This window comes from Chaetodon trifascialis, chromosome 15 (genome assembly GCF_039877785.1).
Source record: "Chaetodon trifascialis isolate fChaTrf1 chromosome 15, fChaTrf1.hap1, whole genome shotgun sequence".
Lineage (NCBI taxonomy): Eukaryota > Metazoa > Chordata > Actinopteri > Chaetodontiformes > Chaetodontidae > Chaetodon > Chaetodon trifascialis.
The window spans coordinates 18,576,448-18,595,180 of record NC_092070.1 but is presented as its reverse complement, the minus strand read 5'-3'; the positions used below and the strand labels follow the sequence as shown (position 1 = coordinate 18,595,180).

The following is an 18,733-nucleotide window of genomic DNA, read 5'->3' as shown; positions in this document are numbered from 1 at the left end:
TACTTTTTTTTTCACAAGTTGCTCTTCTCTTTTTCTTCAGAGTGAGCACTTTCCACATACCAGTTGCTGCCGCGGGGGCGGCGGGATGAGTGCGGTGAGAGTGGTTGTTGCACAATCCTGATCCTTTCTCCTCCAGTAAACCATCAGCAGACACGACATGAGTCAAAGTTGTTGAAACTGTTTGGTAGAGACCAGACGCACCTCAGACTCATTTGGGAACGGCTTGGTGTGTTTCTTGGTGTGCTGTGGATGTTTCATTCACCCCCATAGGTACGTTATGATGAGCAGTGAGGTGTTTTCCCTGTGTGTTGTGCTCTGATGTCATTCAGCTGAGACCACATGAGTGACTCTGGAGAAGTACCACCTGCTTCCTGGGCTGTGGTCATTTCATTAGGAAATACACCTACTGCTTACACACTGAATCACCATCCTGAACAGTTTTTTTTTGTTACAAACAAAGATTTTCTCTTTCCATAAGCACATGCTCTGTGTGTAATTGTGAGGTTTTGGGAAACGAAACATGAATTTTGGAACATTTTGCCAACCTTGACGGTGCACCCATAGTTCCAAAAGCAAATCCAAGCTCCATTAGCAAAGAAGCTGGGGAGCTCCTAGGTGTTTGGTAAGATAACTAAGAAATACTATAACAACATTACGCAGCTCCTTCTTCATATCACAGACACATGACATCATAGCCACTTGGGACTACATTATTACCTCCTCTGGGGTTGGATAGAGGCTCCTTCAATCGAGTAAGCACCTGCCCCACTCTATGTCTAGGCACAGCCCTGATGACTAACAAGCCTAGACTTACCTTCACCTCACCCTCATTATTACACCTATACCAAGACCTGAGAGGGAAATGTGAAAAATATGGGAATGACTCATCAGAAACAACAAATAAAACCGTGTAGTTTGGAAAATGTCACATGAGTAGGAGTAGGTCAAATGCTGGTGTTTATTTTTCATGCTCCTTTGACACTGGAGAATGTATTCATTTCAGTATATGGTCATATGGCTGTAGATGTGCATTTACAGCTGGCTGCTGCTTTCAGTGGAAACTGAGCAGGATGAGTTGAAAAGTGCGGACTCAAAGTGTGGTTCATGCTGGGATATGCTAGGAGAGAGGAAGTGAAGAGGTGGAACATCTGGACTTCATTTGTGTGCTCCAGGGTGAGGAAAAGCTCCAGAAATAGGCTCTAAAGGTATTTTCCATATTAATTGCTGTTTCTTATTGCTATTTAGATACTGAAGCTCGCGACTCTTTAAGGGCACATGACGTTTCCATACACTCTGTCTCTCGTGTGTGGGTGTGTGTGTATGTGTGTGTGACCGCGTATTGTGCGCGCGCCTCCCTGACGCTCCACAGCCCCGTGGAGCTGTTGTTCCCAGAGAGCAGGAGGACAATCAGACGGACTGTTGGATTAGAGCAACAAAAGAGAAAGTGCGATCTCCCGTTTTTTTTTTAAAAAAAGTCTCATTTGGCCTTTCGTTTTTTGGAATCGTTCCGTGTTCGGCTGATCTTTGCAGGGTTTCCACGGTGGCGCACAGGCCGGTATGGATTTACCAATTACGCGACAAGACACGCCGTCTAGTCCTCCGCCAAAGTTTTGATTGTCATCGTTGCCTCTCGACCCCGGAGCGGAGGAAAGCGCTGAACTTTGACGCAGCATTCGTGGGACCTGGTGGACTCATGTGAGGACATTTGGAGACAAATATGCGTCGGAGCGTCTTTTCGCTGCTCTCGACCAAATCTCTCATGGGGTAAGTAATGGCACGTTCTCAAAATATTGATAGTGTGAGTGTCTGCTTGTGCTGCAGCAACATAACAAAAGGATCTCCCCCACTTCTGTGAAATGCCATACAGTTTAACATTAATTAGTTCATTTCTTGGTCTGTAAAAACAAAAAGTCCGTCACTCATATACCCGTTCTCCCCATTACACCAGTGATCAGTCAAAGGGGTTAATAATGAACTGAAAGGCTCCGTTTCACCATTAAATTTTCGAAATGTGGGTTTGACCCACAAACACCTATGACAGCACGACCGCCCTCATTAAGCAACACCTCTGCTCTTCTTGTCACAATCAGAAACTTGGCTGCAGCCAAGGTGAATATTTGGGAGTCCATGTGACAGCTGCGTTTGTTAAACACACTGTGTGTTTTAATGAATAACATTGTGCGGTGTTATATATTAACACGCAGGGCTACAGCTGTCGATCATGGGGGTGGGGGGGCTCGTGCAGTGTGCTGCATCATACGTTGTCTGTATGGCTGTTGTTGGAGATGAGCTGCGTGCACCCCAGGCGTCCTCGCGGGGGCCACCACACACACATTCACTCACTCACTCTCTCTCATACGCACACACACACGCACAGTTCCTAGGAGCCGTTGTACAGCCTGCTGTGCCCACCCCCCCTCACCCCCCCGGACCCCTCCGATGTTGTTGAGGCTTGTTCATCCGTCACTCTAAAGAAGGCATTGTATTGAAAGGATGTATTAATAAGACAAAAGCCCCCATTATCCCCATGTACCGGAGTTAATCTCATGGGGTTGGAGATGTGCTCCCCAGAGGAAGGCAGCACAGAGCTTTAACAAACAAAACTCTTAACACACTACAGTATCCTATATTGTTGTCAGACATTAAAATGAGCAAAATATATTAGTTTTTAACACACAATATCATGCATTTGCATTATAGACGTGGGTGAAATTTGAAATGGTTTTGGACATTTGCAGGACTTCGGCCTGTGCCATCTTTTGTCAGCCTGCTATATTTCCTTAACATCACCATAAGGCCAGACAGACACAATTACATGTTGTTTCCTCATGCCCAAAAAGAGTAAAGCCTACAGAGAGGGATACATAGGTGTTAGCAGTCCAGTCATGAGGCATCCTGCTGTGGGAGAATCCTCAAATCACGGTGAGATAAGATGATAAGGAGGAGGAACTAATGTTTATTGCCCAGATAAAAGCTCCCATCCATCATCCTCTATCCTGTGGTTGGTCTGGTTCAGTCTGCACGGTGTTGCGCTCATTAGCAGGCTGTCTGAAACTGCGAAGGCTTATGGTGGTATTATCTCAAGCCCCAACCAAGGTAACAGGACGACAAACCAAACTCTCAAATGTGCAGGGATGCTACAAAGTCTGTTGAATTAAGCAAATGTCTTGCTCTGATAACATCAGGAGCAGGGGGTGAAGAGGAAACACGCTCAGCAGTATTAGGAGAGTACTATCAAGTGTTAAAGGCCCTGTCAGCAGGCTCATTGATGCTGGTGTTGAGTGAGAGCAGCTAGGCTTGTTTGGGGCGTGCACGCCTGCCTATCAGCTCAGGTGGTTCTCCCAGCATGCTTTGGACCGGCTGAAGACAGAAGCATGATACAGCCAGCCGGCCGTCTGTGTTTCGCCCATGTGACCACATGGCTCATTGCACAAGAACAACACCCGCCACTCCACCAGGTCTGACTGCTGCCAGGCTTCTTCACACACTTCACCATCCTTGGCCTGGGCCAGAGCAACCCCAGGGTGCTGTGAACAGCGTCAACTTATTGGCCAGACACTCCACTGATCCAGGCACATGAAGCCTTCCGCAGACATGGAGCACACATGGAATTAGTCTTACCAGTCTATAGGGAGGGACTTTAAAATCTTTTATGTTAGAGCGCAGGCAGACTGGCTCAGTCTAGCAGCCCATGACATCATGAGTTCAGGATCTGTATGTTGCTGACCCAGCTCACTGTGCTCAGTGGCCCTGTTTTCCTCTGCAAGATGACTGCTGTAATCGGACCCTTCTCAATGGGGACTGCCGGGGATAGCGTGAGAAATACAGACAAATAGATGAGCTGAAAAAATAAATAGATGTATAAGTGCATGGACGGATAAATAAATTAATGGTAATTCATCGGTGGGAACTGGATTTACAGGACCTTTTTTAATGGAGCAGGTCACTAGGGGGTTGAAGGCGGGGATGGGCGGTGGGTGGGGGGGTGCAGATCCTTGACGGACGCTCGGGTTTCAGCTCAGTCCTGGGAGCAGTCTGCATATAGGAAACAGTGAGAGGGCTTTTCCTTTGGGAGACTGACTTTTCTTTTGTTGTCTACTACACTCACCACTTTATTCAGCCAGATCGGGCGGGTAACAGCACTGAAAGATCAGAGGAGCGACCAGCCAGAGGCACAATGGCTTTTACCTGGTTAAATGAAACCAGTCAGAGGTCAATACATAACTTTCAAGAAAGAATAGGAGCCTTGGCAGATCATAGGAGACAATGCATGTTTTTATACGTGACTTTTGAGCTTTTCTCTGTGATATTAATAGCGTTCTGCAGACAGTCAGCTGGGTTCTAAGGCTCAGAGTTCTAGCTGGTACTCCCTCTTTGCCTGAAAAACACTTTCCTAGGGTGTGGCAGCTGGAGCAAAATAAACGCCTTCTGTTAGCAGGCTGCCGAAGCGCAAGTCACAACACACAGCTGACATCATGTAGCTTTATGATTCACAGCCAAGAGCTGGGAGTGTCTGAGATCAGAGAATAAATATGGCGTCCTCTGCTTTTTACCCTTTTTGTAAACAGAACTGATACGATGTCACTAAAAGTTGTGCTTGCTCATTGTTGGCAGATAAAAAAAACGCACATGCATACTTACTTGCTCTATCTGTCTCTCCTTTTCAAAACAATCTTTCTGAGTTGCGAGGAGATGGTGTCAGTGCTGTTCTGATTATTATATAAACATTTACATAAGCGGATATTTGATGGAGGAAATAGTGGCTGGGGTTATTTTAGGAAGGTGTCTTAGCCAATGAAAGAATCCATCAGCTTTAAAGTCTCCTGTTACATTCCTTTTCCACTTGAGGGACTTGAACAAACTATAAGACCCCCCATGATCAGGTGCTGATGCTTGTACCAGCATGCCATGACGCTCTATGGAGTAGGGATAAGGCTGTTCTTCTTCTGTCACTTTTCAAGCTTGGACTATCCTCCGTTCCAAAACGCTGTTGGAACTAAAGCTGCAATTGGTTTTTAGCGCTCTGACAGGCATTTTTCATTACGCAGCGTGCTCCACAGACAGAAACATCACACATTCTTCAGAGACAATGACAAGTCGACTGAATGCAAGGTTTCTGGTTACTGCTGTGGCTTTGGATAGGATCGGCAGCACTTTGCAACCTCTCTTTAGGTCATACAGCGTGATTTATGAATTGGATGGGAACAGCCTCACACTGTCTGTTCTAGCGGCAGGCTTAATCAGTGTGGTCATGTCGTGGTTTCCTGATTTCTGGTCATTCTCAGTGCTCACTCTGGAGCGATCTTGGAGCAGGTACACATGAGGATGCTGTGATTTTGAAGACCTCCTCCTCCTCTCTTCTTCTCTCTTGGAAGCCTTTGTTATCCGGTGAGCTTTGTTTGTGCAGCTGGAAAACTCGACAGGATTACTTTAACACCCCACCTCCCCAGATCCAGAAGTATGCTGGAGACCGTTTTCTTGGATTTTGAATCGCCCTGTGCAGCCAGAGAGAGCCTGTTGAAGCCATTCATTTTCTTTGGAACTGAAAGTTAACTTGGTCTCTCCTCCAGATGAGCTCTTTCAGATTTTCTAATGACTGACAGACTTTAAAAATAAGGCAAAATACCAAACTGTGATGGTGTTTTGTTAGAAAGAGCCATTAAGATTGTTTATCCTGTAAAGGCCTCAGCTTCAGTCTTTCCAGGCTTAAAGACATAATGGAATTAACCTCCAGCCGAACACAAGCCAGGTCATGACAGAGGCCAGACTGCTCCATTGCAACAGACAGATTGAGTGGAAGTAGATTCTGTTTACTTCAAACTAATATGACAACTGTTCAAACTTGTCCATTTCAGATGGGCCTTGTCTAGGTCAAAGTCAAGTAGCTGTTGCCTCATACCCTCTGAAAAGCTACATCACAGCAATACTCACTTTCTGACCTGTATGTTACACAATATCCCCTGGCAAACCACTGTACCCAAACCTTGCATAAGGCTTGGCAAAGCTGCATAAAGAGCCAAGTTGTTTAAAGTGGGGCCTTTTCTTTTTTAAATATTGTAATGTTGCCAGAAAGTAAAACAGACATTGTATCCCTCCAAACTCTGTAATGTTAAATACCCATGAGTCTCTTTCCATGCACCCATTCACTGGTCTTTTTAGTGCAGGTTGTAACTGTACTGGCCCTGCACACATATTTTTCACAGTTTAAGATATGATGTCCTCATGCCAGAGAGCCCAAATTATGTTGACATTGCAAGAGTTTTTCAAGAAATAAATGTGCTCTCCAAAGCAAGGAATTCTTAAATTGTATAAAATACTGAGGAACAACTGTGGACTGTGGACACAACAATGTTCCCTCTCCAGGCAACCATGTTTTTCTCCAACAACAGAGCTGTGTTTAATGGATCTGTGTTTGCCAGAGGAGTCTGGAGTTGTTTTCTTATGCTGGACCACGAGGAGAGATGGAGGGCCTCCATCAATTCATCATCTTATCAGTGGGTACTATAGGCAGAAGCAATCAGGGTGGCTTTGTGCCCCTGTGTGTCAGCCTGTGTTGATGGTATCATTTTCCATTGTGCAGTGCTTTGTTTTGTCGCCAGCACCTTCCCTTCTCTCCTCCGCTGCGTCTTTCATTTTAGCATGCTGTCCCGTGACTGTGTTGTGATGGTGTTCAGTGCGCTACAAATCGCTGCAACATCAGTGGAACAAACGAGTGTCTTAGTCACAGCAACCCTCCACGCTCCCAGCATGCACAAGTGCATAGATATATGTATGCAGTCATGCCTGGTGTTCATTTGCACGCCATGCAACAAATAATCACAAGCTCTCTCACGGCAACCTCGCACTTTCCCAACGACGCAACAGAACATGAGAAGGGGTGGAGTTCAAGGTCTAGCAACAGAGTAGAATAGGAGCAGGGAGCTAGGACAAAAGAGACCTAAAAGAGGGTTCAGAGCCATTCATTAGGGGAGAACTCATTGTAAAGACAAGAACATGGGAAGGTGCGAGAGGGGCAGAATGGTTGAAACTTGAATCAAGTATTCAAGCCTGGTTTCTGATGCAGACCAGCCAGACCTGGTCTTACTTCCTACTGCGTCACAACAACCAGTGTGCAAGTGGTCTGCATCTGTATTAAATGCACCATGTGGTTAACACTAGCTACCTATACACTTTCGGGCCAAGCATTTTTATTTGTGGTTTACCGCTGTTCCATGTCAGGTGTGAATTCTGAGAACAGTTTCATTACTTTTTCATGCTGAGCAAATCTCAGGGCAGTCTGCACATGCATGCTGTAGAAATACATTATGTGTCTTCAAGTGTTTGATGATAACAATGATAATGGTGCTATTTTCAGCAAAGCTACATAAAAAAAACCACACACAGTTTTGCATTGACAAGAGGACTTACGACACATACACAGTTTTGAGAAAGCAGTTTCTTGTTGCAGAGCTCCGGAGTTTCCTGAATTGAGAGCTGGCACACTGCATGCTGTAATGAAGTCCTTAATAGGGGACTGTAAGAACATGTCTGCCCCAGATGTGTGCTAAATAAATCCTTCTTGATGTGCATTTAATCACCTCTTTGTGGCCTTGTCTTTTGATCTCTGTGGTGAAGTTTAAAATATACGAGGGGAGGAGGGGGTGTTAGAGTGAGGTCGGTGTGGCTCTGCAAATCAGGAAGCAGCATGAAAGGGAAATTTGCAAAATAGAGCGATATAAAAACATGAATAATTTGGAAGCTAGTGACTTAAGTTGACAGGAATGGTCAGAGGGTGAAGGTATTACAGTAATTGCCTCTCGGGCGCCACCCTTGGAGATCCCCCACCCCCCAGTGGGGCAGACTCGGGGGGAGGGTGTCTGCCGGTCATGCGGGTTATGGCTCCTGAGGCTGTATGATGCCCTTCTTTACGCAGCTCTTTGTCTGCAGCTCCTCTCACTGCCACGCTTAAGAGCCGCAGCACACGAACAGCTGCTATAAATAAAGCATTGCAAAGTTACAGAGATGAACTGACTGAGGAGAGGGACAGAAAACAAAGCAAGTCAGTATTAAACACGTGGGAAAAAAAAGTGTCTTTGTTCCTGACTGAACTGTGTTGACAGACTGGTACCCTCAGAAGAAGCTGCACTCAAACTGTCAAACTGTCTGACGAGCCAAAGGGCAATCCCTAATTATATGATGAACCCCCATGTATTGAGGACACCCACTCCCCTAATATCTTGCAGCTTATATGCCATTTTAATGAAGCGTGATTGTGTTTGCATAATAACTGACAAAAAGAGAAGAAGGTTTGCTTTTAGAGCTAAAATTAAACCTCAAACGCAGAGTGAAAGAACAAGAGGGAACCGTCGAATCTGTTAGTAAAAGGAACTGTTTTGTTCTTTGCCTCTCATCTAATGCAGGTATTGTGACACTGACACAAACCTGTGAAGATGTGAATTGTGTATGTCTGGACGTGGTTTGGCAAGTTGCAGACATTTCTTTGCCAAGTTTTTTTTTTCTGTTAAATTTGTTTCCCCTATTGTCTTCCTCTCCAAGACAGAAACTGAGATATTGCCTGCATCTCATATCGCTCTGTCTGTTCTGCTTCTCGACTGTTAGAGCGCGACACTGAAACAGGCTCTCTTCTTTCTTGTATGCCCGCTTACTTCCCCTTAAAACCCTGAGTTTGTCTGGTAATTTTATGAGCCGTTGGTGTTTCAAAACAGATCCTGACGACTTATTTGCTTGTATCGCTCACTCCTCCATCCTCAGCCCACGCTTTTGTCTCTGGAGTACAAGACCAGTCTGTGAAATCACTGCCAAAATGTGTCAGACTCTCTGTCTCTCGGGGGTTTTACTACTTTAATTTCTGGTGTTTAGGAAATACCAGTGAACCTCTGTAAATATCTAGACAGATAGATGAGACAGAATGGAAGTAAAAGGTACATTTTGCTTTAATGTTGACTATCGAATGCTAAAGAAAACTATGAGTTTCTAGTAGTATAGTAGTATCTAGTAGTGAGCTGAGTCCTGACATTTTGAAGTAAAAGCATTTTTATACTGGTAATGGAACTGTGACGCTTATAGCGTAGGACTGGCTTGATGTGTTTTTTTGTGGCTTAGTCTCACCTTATCTTCATGACAGCTGTGCATCTTCATCGTCACTGTTTTGAGCACCAGTGTTATCAGTGAACTTGTCTGTAGCGTGGCTTGAAACTGAGATAACAGCGACCGCTTAAGATATGCTCAGGCAGCAATGACTGTTCAGGATTTATTTTGACCTTGTAAGAGAGATGCTGCTAAATAAGAATTACTGTGCGTGACTGTTTAGTCTGTGCTGTGACCACGGTACTTTAAAGGCCCGGGACGCAGCTCAGTCATGTCACAGCGGCTACATGAATCCTCGTCATGACACGTTAATGCTGTTTCCTGGAAATTGACTTCGGACAATCAATAGTGCTGCTGTGTTGATGTGAAAAGATATCACACGCAGAGCCCTAGGGCTCAGTGATGGATAGAGCAGCCACCTGCCAGACGGGCCATCCTGTGTTTTTTTGCGGTTGCACAGCATGACGGCATGGAGCTGCTTGATGCAAAAAAGGCCTGCCTTGACTGGCCCATGTGTGCAGGGACTTGTGATGACTTAGAGGAGCACTGAACTGCCACTGCAAAGACAAGGATGTACAAAATGTCATCGGTCACAGTTTAGCAAAGGGAAAAGTGTAGAGAATGATTGTGTGTGTTCTTTAGGCAAGCAGTCTTTCGCAGTAGTCATTTCCTTAGAACTGAAGCTCCTGCGGTAGCAGTGGTGAAACCATGTGGTGGTATTAGTTGTGTTTTCTGCTGCGAGTCTGACATGTCAACACTTGATTGGGGAAATGTTCTGACTACATTGACGTTGGAATTTTCCTCTTCGGAGCGTAGGTACAGCTCTTCAACTGTACCTACACTCTATGACGTCACATTCGCACCTTTTATTTTAAGTGCTGGTGAAATACCTCAAACACCTTTTTGGATCATTATATCCTGTGTGAGGTTTTCACTTCATTTTTGTTGTTCGGCTGACAATATCTAGCTCTCGAATGCATCACGCAATTGCTGTTTCTCTGCCGGTCATTATGGTTGAAGCACTCACAGACTGTCTTTTGGACTGTAGGTCCGTTTCAAGAGCAGAGGGGTGAAGAAAGGTGTAGACTGATTCCATTAACCTTTATAGCAAAGCACTCTTAGAGATGAGTTAACGCTAATATAACCATTGCCAGCTGTTAAACTGAACAGGAAAGAACAAATCACAGCAGCAGATGTGTTCTGTGTATCCATGATGGATTACCTTGTGAGTGTTCTGAAAAGGAGAAATTGAGTCTATTCCAGGAGAAAAGCCTGGTGTCCCACAGAGGACGCAGGAAGTCACTAAATCCCCTTAAAATGGAAAATGTACATATATATCGCTTGTTCATATCATAGTCCTAACAAAGGAGACATGTCTGTTATAGGCTCATGCTACTGGCTTTTTAGTGCAGAGTCTGTGGAGAACATGCTGTGAAAAAGGAGACTGGAGCTGTGCTCTTTCACCTGCTACAGAGGCTTGTGAGCAGGGACTGTAATGGAGAACAATGTGTTACAGGATGTTTCAGACCACAAACTGCTTAACAGCGAAACTTGAGTGATCCTTCTAGGTAAACAAATTTAAATGTAAACAAGATAACAAGGTTCGTCACTGCTCTTATCTAGTCCAAAATGTTTGTGGGAAATTGTGCACGTGAGTGAAATGTGGGCATGCATGCTGTTTCCAGACTGAGGAGCTCTGTTTTTATTTCAAGGTCTTCACCCCAGAGAAAGCGGAGCCAGGTGTAAGTAGAGTGTTACAGGTAGCAGGTGGTGTAATGGGGTGGCGTTGCCTTGGTTTTTAGTGAGCAGACGCTCTGCTAATTGGAGCTTATCAGGTGTTTCTGGGAAAAACACCTGAGGCTTTGTGCAGCCGTCAGACCCATGATAGAAAGGAGAACTCTGTCCCTTGTTCGGATTAGGAGAAAACAAGAGTCAGCTTTCAGCAGCAACCATCACTCCCTTTTGGACGTTAGAAAATGGAGGCTCGATATGCAGCTGTTTGCACCTGTGGCGCCTTGGTTTTCATCCGTGCTTGTGAAAAGCAGGCATAGCTGTGAAAATCCTAAGTGCAACAGATAACAGCTTTCGTGATGATACAGCACAGATTTTCTGATAGGATATCCTGTCTAAGTTTTCTGTTTCATTTGACTTCCTTCGTCTCTTTGAAACTTGTTTTACCCTTCTGTCTACATTTGTTTCTTTCATCACCTTGTCTAGATACGTCTGAGCTTTGCCGTGAAATCAAGACAGGATATTATGTTATTTCTCTTTCTGTAACTTCTCTACACCATCACCTACATCACACTTACTTTCGCATTTGTTTATGAAACCAAGTAAACTAAAAAAATTTTCCATCTTCTCTGTCCTTGTGAAACCCCCAATTAAAAAGTACTTTGATTAAAGTATTTCCTACATCTATATATGTATACATATGGTGTTGTAAAGTAGTGTTTTTAAATGATACTTTGGTCTAATTTTATTAGCAATTAATGCAACCTCAGTGTAGACAAATTAGATTTAAATTACGCTGAATATGTCTTTAATGCTCATGTGCATTAATTGCAAAAGTGTATACAGTTGAATTGATTGGAAGTGTACACTGGTAATGCTACAACACATTTGATGCACAAGGAATATATTTTAACATACTTTAGAGCAGTGTGGTTGCATAACATTCTAATATTTTTGTACCCTTTTAATTTTACTACAATATTAATCAGTTTTTAGAATATTAACATGTCATATATATTAACATGAAACATATATATATTTTAATATACTATGACAGTTTACTAGTAAAGCACTTAAGCTATTCTGTCAGTACACTGAAGTATAGTTTTTAAGGTTTGTGTGGCTGTTGCTATCTCATTGTGTTAGTCATTGGTTGACATGGCCTAACAAGGTTTTTGACAATGTGTTATGTCTGTTGTGGAAGTGTGACAGTGATGTCTGGGTCGAGCACAGGGCACAACTTAGACGACGTGCTCGGGAGGGGTTACATAGCAGGAAGTCCGCACTCCTGTCAACCAATCACTGTGGAAACACCGGAATTGTACACGGCAGGTAGAGGGGCAGGGCAGGGCTGTGATGTGACGGTGCTGTAGGCAAACCAGCCCGTCAGGTTTCCCACACGCAGTGAAATCCCTTGATGACAGACGACAGGGACTGCAGGTGACAGGAGGACCTTTAGCTGTGTACACGACACATGAGAGAACTCTCCAGGGACAACCTGGCAGAGCTGAGAAGCCAAAATGAAGCAAAACAAAACCAGTGTGTTTTCTTTTCACAGACGAGACTGTGGAGGCACAGAACTGGTCTAGGTCAGCCTACTTTTCCAATAGTAAAACCATTATAGGCTGCAATAATGTAACCTAATGTAATTACGCTGGTGCAGCTGGCACATGTGCTCTGCCTCAAGCCTCCTATTTGTGTCTATTAATGGAGCTAAAAAGGATGGGGTGGAGACTGTCCTGATACAGCGCTTCTGATAAGAAGTGCTCAACTGTAAATAAATTTCTGCTATGATACAGTTGCAGCAGCCAAATGGAAGTGCGCCGTCCCATTATTAAGGCTGAAGGGCAATGCTCTCCACACTGAAGGAGACTATTGTTCTTTGTTCCTGCTTGAGGAAACAGTGTGCTGGTTATTACCAGCAACCAATAGCAGCTGTGTCAAAGCGGCATGTTTGTCTGGGAATGTGCCGCTACACTGCTCTTTGTCTGTCACAAACAGCCGTGTGTGAAGGTAGATTTCTGTGCATGTGTGGAGTCCAGCTCTGTGTGGTGCAACACGTCACATGGATGAATTTGTGTGCGTGGATGTCACAGTGATGTCTCAGATTCCTGCCTTTGTGTCCAGATGCCGTTCCACATGCATGCTCTTTTCTGGCTTTGTCTCGTTCCCTCTCCATCTTTCAGTCTCTCGGGTTTTGAGTCAAAGCCCAGCAGAAGGGAGAAGAGGTTCAGCCCCAGTTTCCATTAAAGGTTACCGGTTAAGAGCTGCTGCAGCCGTTCAGGCTTGTTGCACAGACAAGCAGTGGAAGCATCAGTGTTCAATTACTTCTGGAGCTGCTCTGCAGAGGGATCCTGTTACTTTTGACAGGTTTAAGACATAAGCTCCACCTCTAATTAGATTTCCAGAGCCTCCAACTTTCCTTTGTTTTCAGCCCTGTAGCTGCAGTCCATTTTACTTTGTTTTGTTTATAGGTTTCTCCTTGAAAAGAGTAATCTGAAGCCACATTGCTGGTTCACAAAGTGTTTATTAATTGGTTGGGGCATGTCATTATAAAACTTTACAGCTTATTTGGTCAAAAGTGTTCTGCATGATTTCACACCAGTAAGCTTGTTTATGTATTCTGTCGTATACATCAGACAGTAAAATAACATAATCCTTTAGAAATCCCACAGTGGAGAAATCTGCAATAACATATTCCTGCAAAGCACCATTTGACATAATGTTATTGTGTGTATAGTAATTATTATGACTGGGCCACAGTAAGACAAACACAGTGTGGAAAATCAATAGTGTATTGAATACTTTATATTGCAATTAGTGCTGTCAGGCGATTAAAAAAATTAATCTAATTAATTACAGGATTTGTAATTAATTAATCTAATTAATCGCATTTTAATCTCATATCTGCTAAAGGTCCCCAAATAAAGAATTTGAATTCTAGGACATTACAATTCACTGACATTCACATTACAGCTGGTGAATTCTTTTCATCACTGTAGTTCTCGACGGTAGCTGGAAATTAGAGTCAGATGACGCTATCTGAAACGCCTCTTTTAGGCCCTCGTCTTCCACGATTGCAATCGGCCTGCAATCAGCAGCAACTCACTTTGCGATTGAGTTTGTCAGTTTTTCTGTCGTGGCTTTGCTCATTCGTTTTCCTAACTCAGCAAGTGTGGGTTGGCGGAGTGAGCTCACGGTAGCACTAGCGGCACTAGCAGCAACTACATGTTCAGCGTTTAAATGATAATTCAGGCTGGAGCTGCTACGGTGATAGGAAAATTCTTTTTTACACAAGGTACAAATCACTGCGTTCTTGTTAATAGTCCCATCTTTGTTCTTTTTATAAATAAACTTGCCGTTCAAAGGTCCAAGTAGGCTTGCCTTGCTCTCCGGTGTCGCATCCACGTCTGTTGTCACCCTGCTTTTGACTAGTAGCGCAGGTAGGATGCAGCCTACGGGTCACTCAAAGGGCCAAATTTAAAATGCTTGCGCATTGACTTGCCACCCATGATTAATTGCGTTGATTTTTATAGCGCGTTAATTTGCAGCGTAATTAATTAATCTAATTAACGCGTTAAACTGACAGCCCTAATTGCAATGTCATATGCAAATAGTTTATGATGAATTTCTTATTATTATTTTTGGCAATTAAATCATACAAAGCTTTGTCTGACACAGTCGGGGCACTGCCACCTTTCCTTCTTGAGTACGTTATTTGATTTGCTGTTGATGTCTGTGAACGGGTTGGAAAGGGCAGGTCAGGATGAAGAAGTCTGGCTGATCCACAAGCTATTCTGAAGTTTCGAGAGATAGCTCACCGGAGTGGAATGGTTCGCTCCCCACAACAATGCTGTGTGTTGACAGTCGAGTGCTCGGACAGGGTTGGTGGAATGTCCCCTTCAGACTGTGAGTGCAGCCCTTTGTCTAAGCACCAGCACACTGCCTCACAGGGTATTTATTACTCTACCTGAAGATGATCTCTGCCTGCACAGGTTCGCCATCCGAAAATGGGAAGATCTTTATGAGAATGTACAACTCCCTTCTAAGCCTTTGGATAATCACTTCCCATTCCTTTTAGGCCACAACAAGCTGCGACTGTTGCCTGCGTGGGTGTTCAGTTTGGGATGTAACAAATGGAGGCAGTCAGCGCAGTGTGTTCTCTCACGATGAGGCGTTTCATTTTATCGTGTGATTGTTGGTCTCTACTTCAAATGTAAACTTCAAAGCTCTTCTATTTTGAATCTGTTTGTCTGTTAGACCACCTCAAGGACATTTGGTAATGAGGGGTGTCTGGTCTATTGCTGTGCCTCCAGTCTTTGACTTTGGGGCATTACAATGGAGTTTTCATCAAGTTAAAAAAATGTTTCTACTGTACAGACTGAGAAACTGGTTGTTGCCTGGTTACTTTGTTTTGCTAGAGACAAGTGCATTGCTTTGCTAAAAATGTATGTTTGCTTTGTCACAGTTCATTTCATTAATGCAACAAGTAACCAAGGTCTTCTCTTCCTTTCTGTGTGTCTGCAGGTGACCCACTTAGAGCTCTTTACACGTGACTGTGGGACCGGCAGTCTCCCTCCTGGCCAAGGCCCTCTTCCTGTCCTTTCCTTAGAAGGAATGACTACCGGCTTAGACACTCTCCACAACTCCACTGTGTGAATGAATCTTTGCCGTAAAGCCGCTGTGCTCTGCCACCCTGTCACCATGAAGAGCAAGTATTCCCAGTACCACAATAAGACTCTGATCCACTCCTACTATGCCTTTGCTAAGAACATGACACCCCAGGATATGTATAAACATATTGAGAGTAAAAAGCAGCTCACCACCCTCAACATTGTCATTGTGATCCTCTGCACCATCATCATCCTGGAGAATCTGCTGGTCCTAATTGCTGTCTGCCGCAACAAGAAGTTCCACTCCGCCATGTTTTTCTTCATCGGCAACCTGGCATTCTCTGACCTGCTGGCAGGCTCGGCCTACATAGCCAACATTTTTTTATCAGGGTCAAAGACCTTTGATCTGATGCCTATACAGTGGTTCATCCGGGAGGGTACAGCTTTTATTGCTCTGGCAGCTTCAGTCTTCAGCTTGCTGGCCATAGCTATGGAACGCTACCTTGCTATCACCAAGGTCAAGGTGTATGGCTCCACCAAAACGTGCCGCATGTTTCTTTTGATAGGAGCTTGTTGGGTCACCTCCATCCTGCTCGGAGGACTTCCCATCATCGGCTGGAACTGCATCAACAACCTCCGTGAATGCTCAGCTGTTTTGCCACTCTACTCAAAGAAGTACATCCTCTTTGTTGTCACCATTTTCAGCATCATACTGCTCTCTATTGTCATCCTCTATGTGAAAATCTATTTGATTGTACGGTCCAGTCGCCAGGAAGCAACCAATGCAGCCGCCTATTCCCTTTTGAAAACTGTCACTATAGTGCTGGGTGTCTTCATCATGTGCTGGCTGCCCGCTTTTACCATCCTCCTCCTAGATTCATTCTGCAGTATACAACTCTGCCCTATCCTCTCCAAAGCAGAGATATTTTTTGGCTTTGCCACTCTGAACTCAGCACTTAACCCAGTGATCTACACACTGCGCAGCAAAGACATGAGAAAAGAATTTCTGCGTGTGTTGTGCTGCTGGGGGGTGTTGCAGAGCGGGCGGCCCTCTGACCGTTGTCTGGTCCCTCTAAAGAGCTCTAGCTCTCTGGAACACTGCACCAACAAACATGAACACCAGACCACACCCATCATGCAAGACTGTACCACCTGTGTTTGATATGGTGCAAACACATTGGAGTGCTTTTGTGTATGTGTCTGTGTGTGTATGTGAGTGAGGGAAAGCCTATGTGTATATGAGATCATGTAGAGAGGCTGTGATGAGGCGGATAGATGCTAAGAAACAAGCAAGCACACTCCGGACTGACATGCCTGGCAAGGCTGCGACAGCCATTTACAATGCAGACTTTTTCTTGCTACAATCAAAATTGTGTGAATTCACAATCAGCATTCAATCGATTCACCTGTGCAGCAGGTGCAAAAACACAATGTTGGAACTGATTTTGTAGGTGAGAACTATCAGAAATGTGAAAATAGCTTTTTCGTGGGTACTCTCAGTAATTGATATGGAGTTGCAAACTATTGTCTTGGCTTGTGACACGATGTTTGTCATCTTGTTTTTGTTTCTAAACATGTAAACCCCTTTTAAAAGCCAAAAATAGAAACCTAACATGCATAATATCGTAGTTATAGTGAGTTGTTTTGGGCCTTTCGAGAAATGCATCAGTGCAAAGCTTGCAAAGTTGCACTTGCCTCTTGTAAGGTTTAACCACATTACTCTCACTTACTGATATATGTATATATTAGGCCTACAGATTCATCACTCCGTCTTTACAGAGCTGGAGGCAGTGATCAACTTCACTCAACACTGCACTCCACGGAAGCCAAATTACAGAGTGCCCCCTCAACAAAACCAGGGCTATATATTCCCTATATAACCTTGCTTAAACCATTTGATTAACTACAGCAAACTTACATAATCTGCATACATTTAATGCATGAAATTCTAACTTATTTGTAAGCGCTGATGTGTATGATATATTCCAGCTCCAGCTTCCATCACTAACACCCCTTGCCCCATTTGTCCTCATAATCTGTCCCACTTGCTTTTACTGTTGTCTTTTGTATCTTAACAGTTTCCGTAGAGGAAGGCCTCATCAGAAAGCACATTTCCTGAAGTGAGTTGGCACTGATGAATCATACTCAATGACAGCTGTCCAGCAGCGTTGACTAATGGGACCAATGTCCTGACAGTGTTGTAGAAACGTAGCAGCAATGTGCTGTCTCTGTTTGTGCCTTCCTCTTGGGGAATTAGGCTGAATGTATGTATGAAGTGTTTGGGGCAGGCGCCCCATTGTTGACAGTATTATTGATCATTACCAAGTCATTGGCAAGCAGAGAATGGGATGAACAGGTTAGGTCACTCTCACTGTGAAGTCTTAAATGGCACCATGAACAAAAAAATGTTGTGAACATCCTGGTTTCACTAACCATATGCCTCGTGCAACTTAAGTTGTAAGCAAAGACCCCTCACCTCCCCTTCAAAATAGGAGAAGATCCGGTTTCAAATGCATGGGGGAGATCTGCCCTCCTGGGAAGTCACCTTCATCCTCGTTCTGACATCCTACAACACGCAACTTCCTTTATCCAGGAAGTCCTGTTTTTCATTGTCCGGTTCCTGTTGTTCAGGGTTAGACTAACCTACTTCCTGTAGACACACGTTTAAAACTCTTCTCTCTCAGTGTTTTTTATATTGACTTTTGTATTTAGATGGCCAAGTAGAAATGGTGAAAAGCACTTTGGCAGCTTCAGTGATGTTTGCTTTTACCCCAGTTTTTTCAGATGGAGAGGTGTTTTAATCTGTGTACCTATCACTTCATTGTGTTGCCTATGATTTTTTTTATGATAAATACATGAATAACTATGTATGTTTGTAAGTATGTAAGTATGTATGTATGTATGTATGTATGTATGTATGTATGTATGTATGTATGTATGTATGTATGTATGTATGTATCTTTTGTACAGTATGTATGACGTGTGTTGTATGGAACGTCTCGTGTGCAATAGCCTTGTGTGTCCAGTAGCACGCTGCCTGTGTTAAATTGGTACAATCTGAAACACTAATGTAGGTACATAAACATTGTTAACTGCATTCCTTTTTAAAAAAATAAATGAATTACTGAAAGAACCCATTTTGTGTGTTTGAGTTCAATTCTGAGCTGTAATTTAATTGCAGCTGTAGCTTACCTGCAGGTCCTGAGATGCCTTTCTATTGTGCCTATAGCTGAGGAGTATTCAAAATGCAGCATTTAATCCAAACATGCTCTGACAAGGTCAGGAAAACACTAGTTTCAACA

The 18,733-nt window shown here is 43.9% G+C and overlaps 1 protein-coding gene across 1 annotated transcript; it reads left to right on the top strand.

Moving 5' to 3' along the window:
- The first annotated feature begins 1,349 nt into the window (after positions 1-1,349).
- On the top strand, positions 1,350-18,564 carry s1pr2 (sphingosine-1-phosphate receptor 2). The gene is made up of 2 exons (XM_070981975.1): positions 1,350-1,764; positions 15,346-18,564. Exon 2 carries the CDS (start codon positions 15,478-15,480, stop codon positions 16,591-16,593), a length of 1,116 nt encoding a protein of 371 aa, XP_070838076.1. The 5' UTR covers positions 1,350-1,764; positions 15,346-15,477; the 3' UTR covers positions 16,594-18,564.
- The last annotated feature ends 169 nt before the right edge of the window (positions 18,565-18,733 follow it).

Coding starts and splice junctions, on each gene's coding strand:
- s1pr2 (XM_070981975.1), top strand. CDS start 15,478: ATGAATCTTTGCCGTAAAGCCGCTGTGCTCTGCCACCCTGTCACCATG.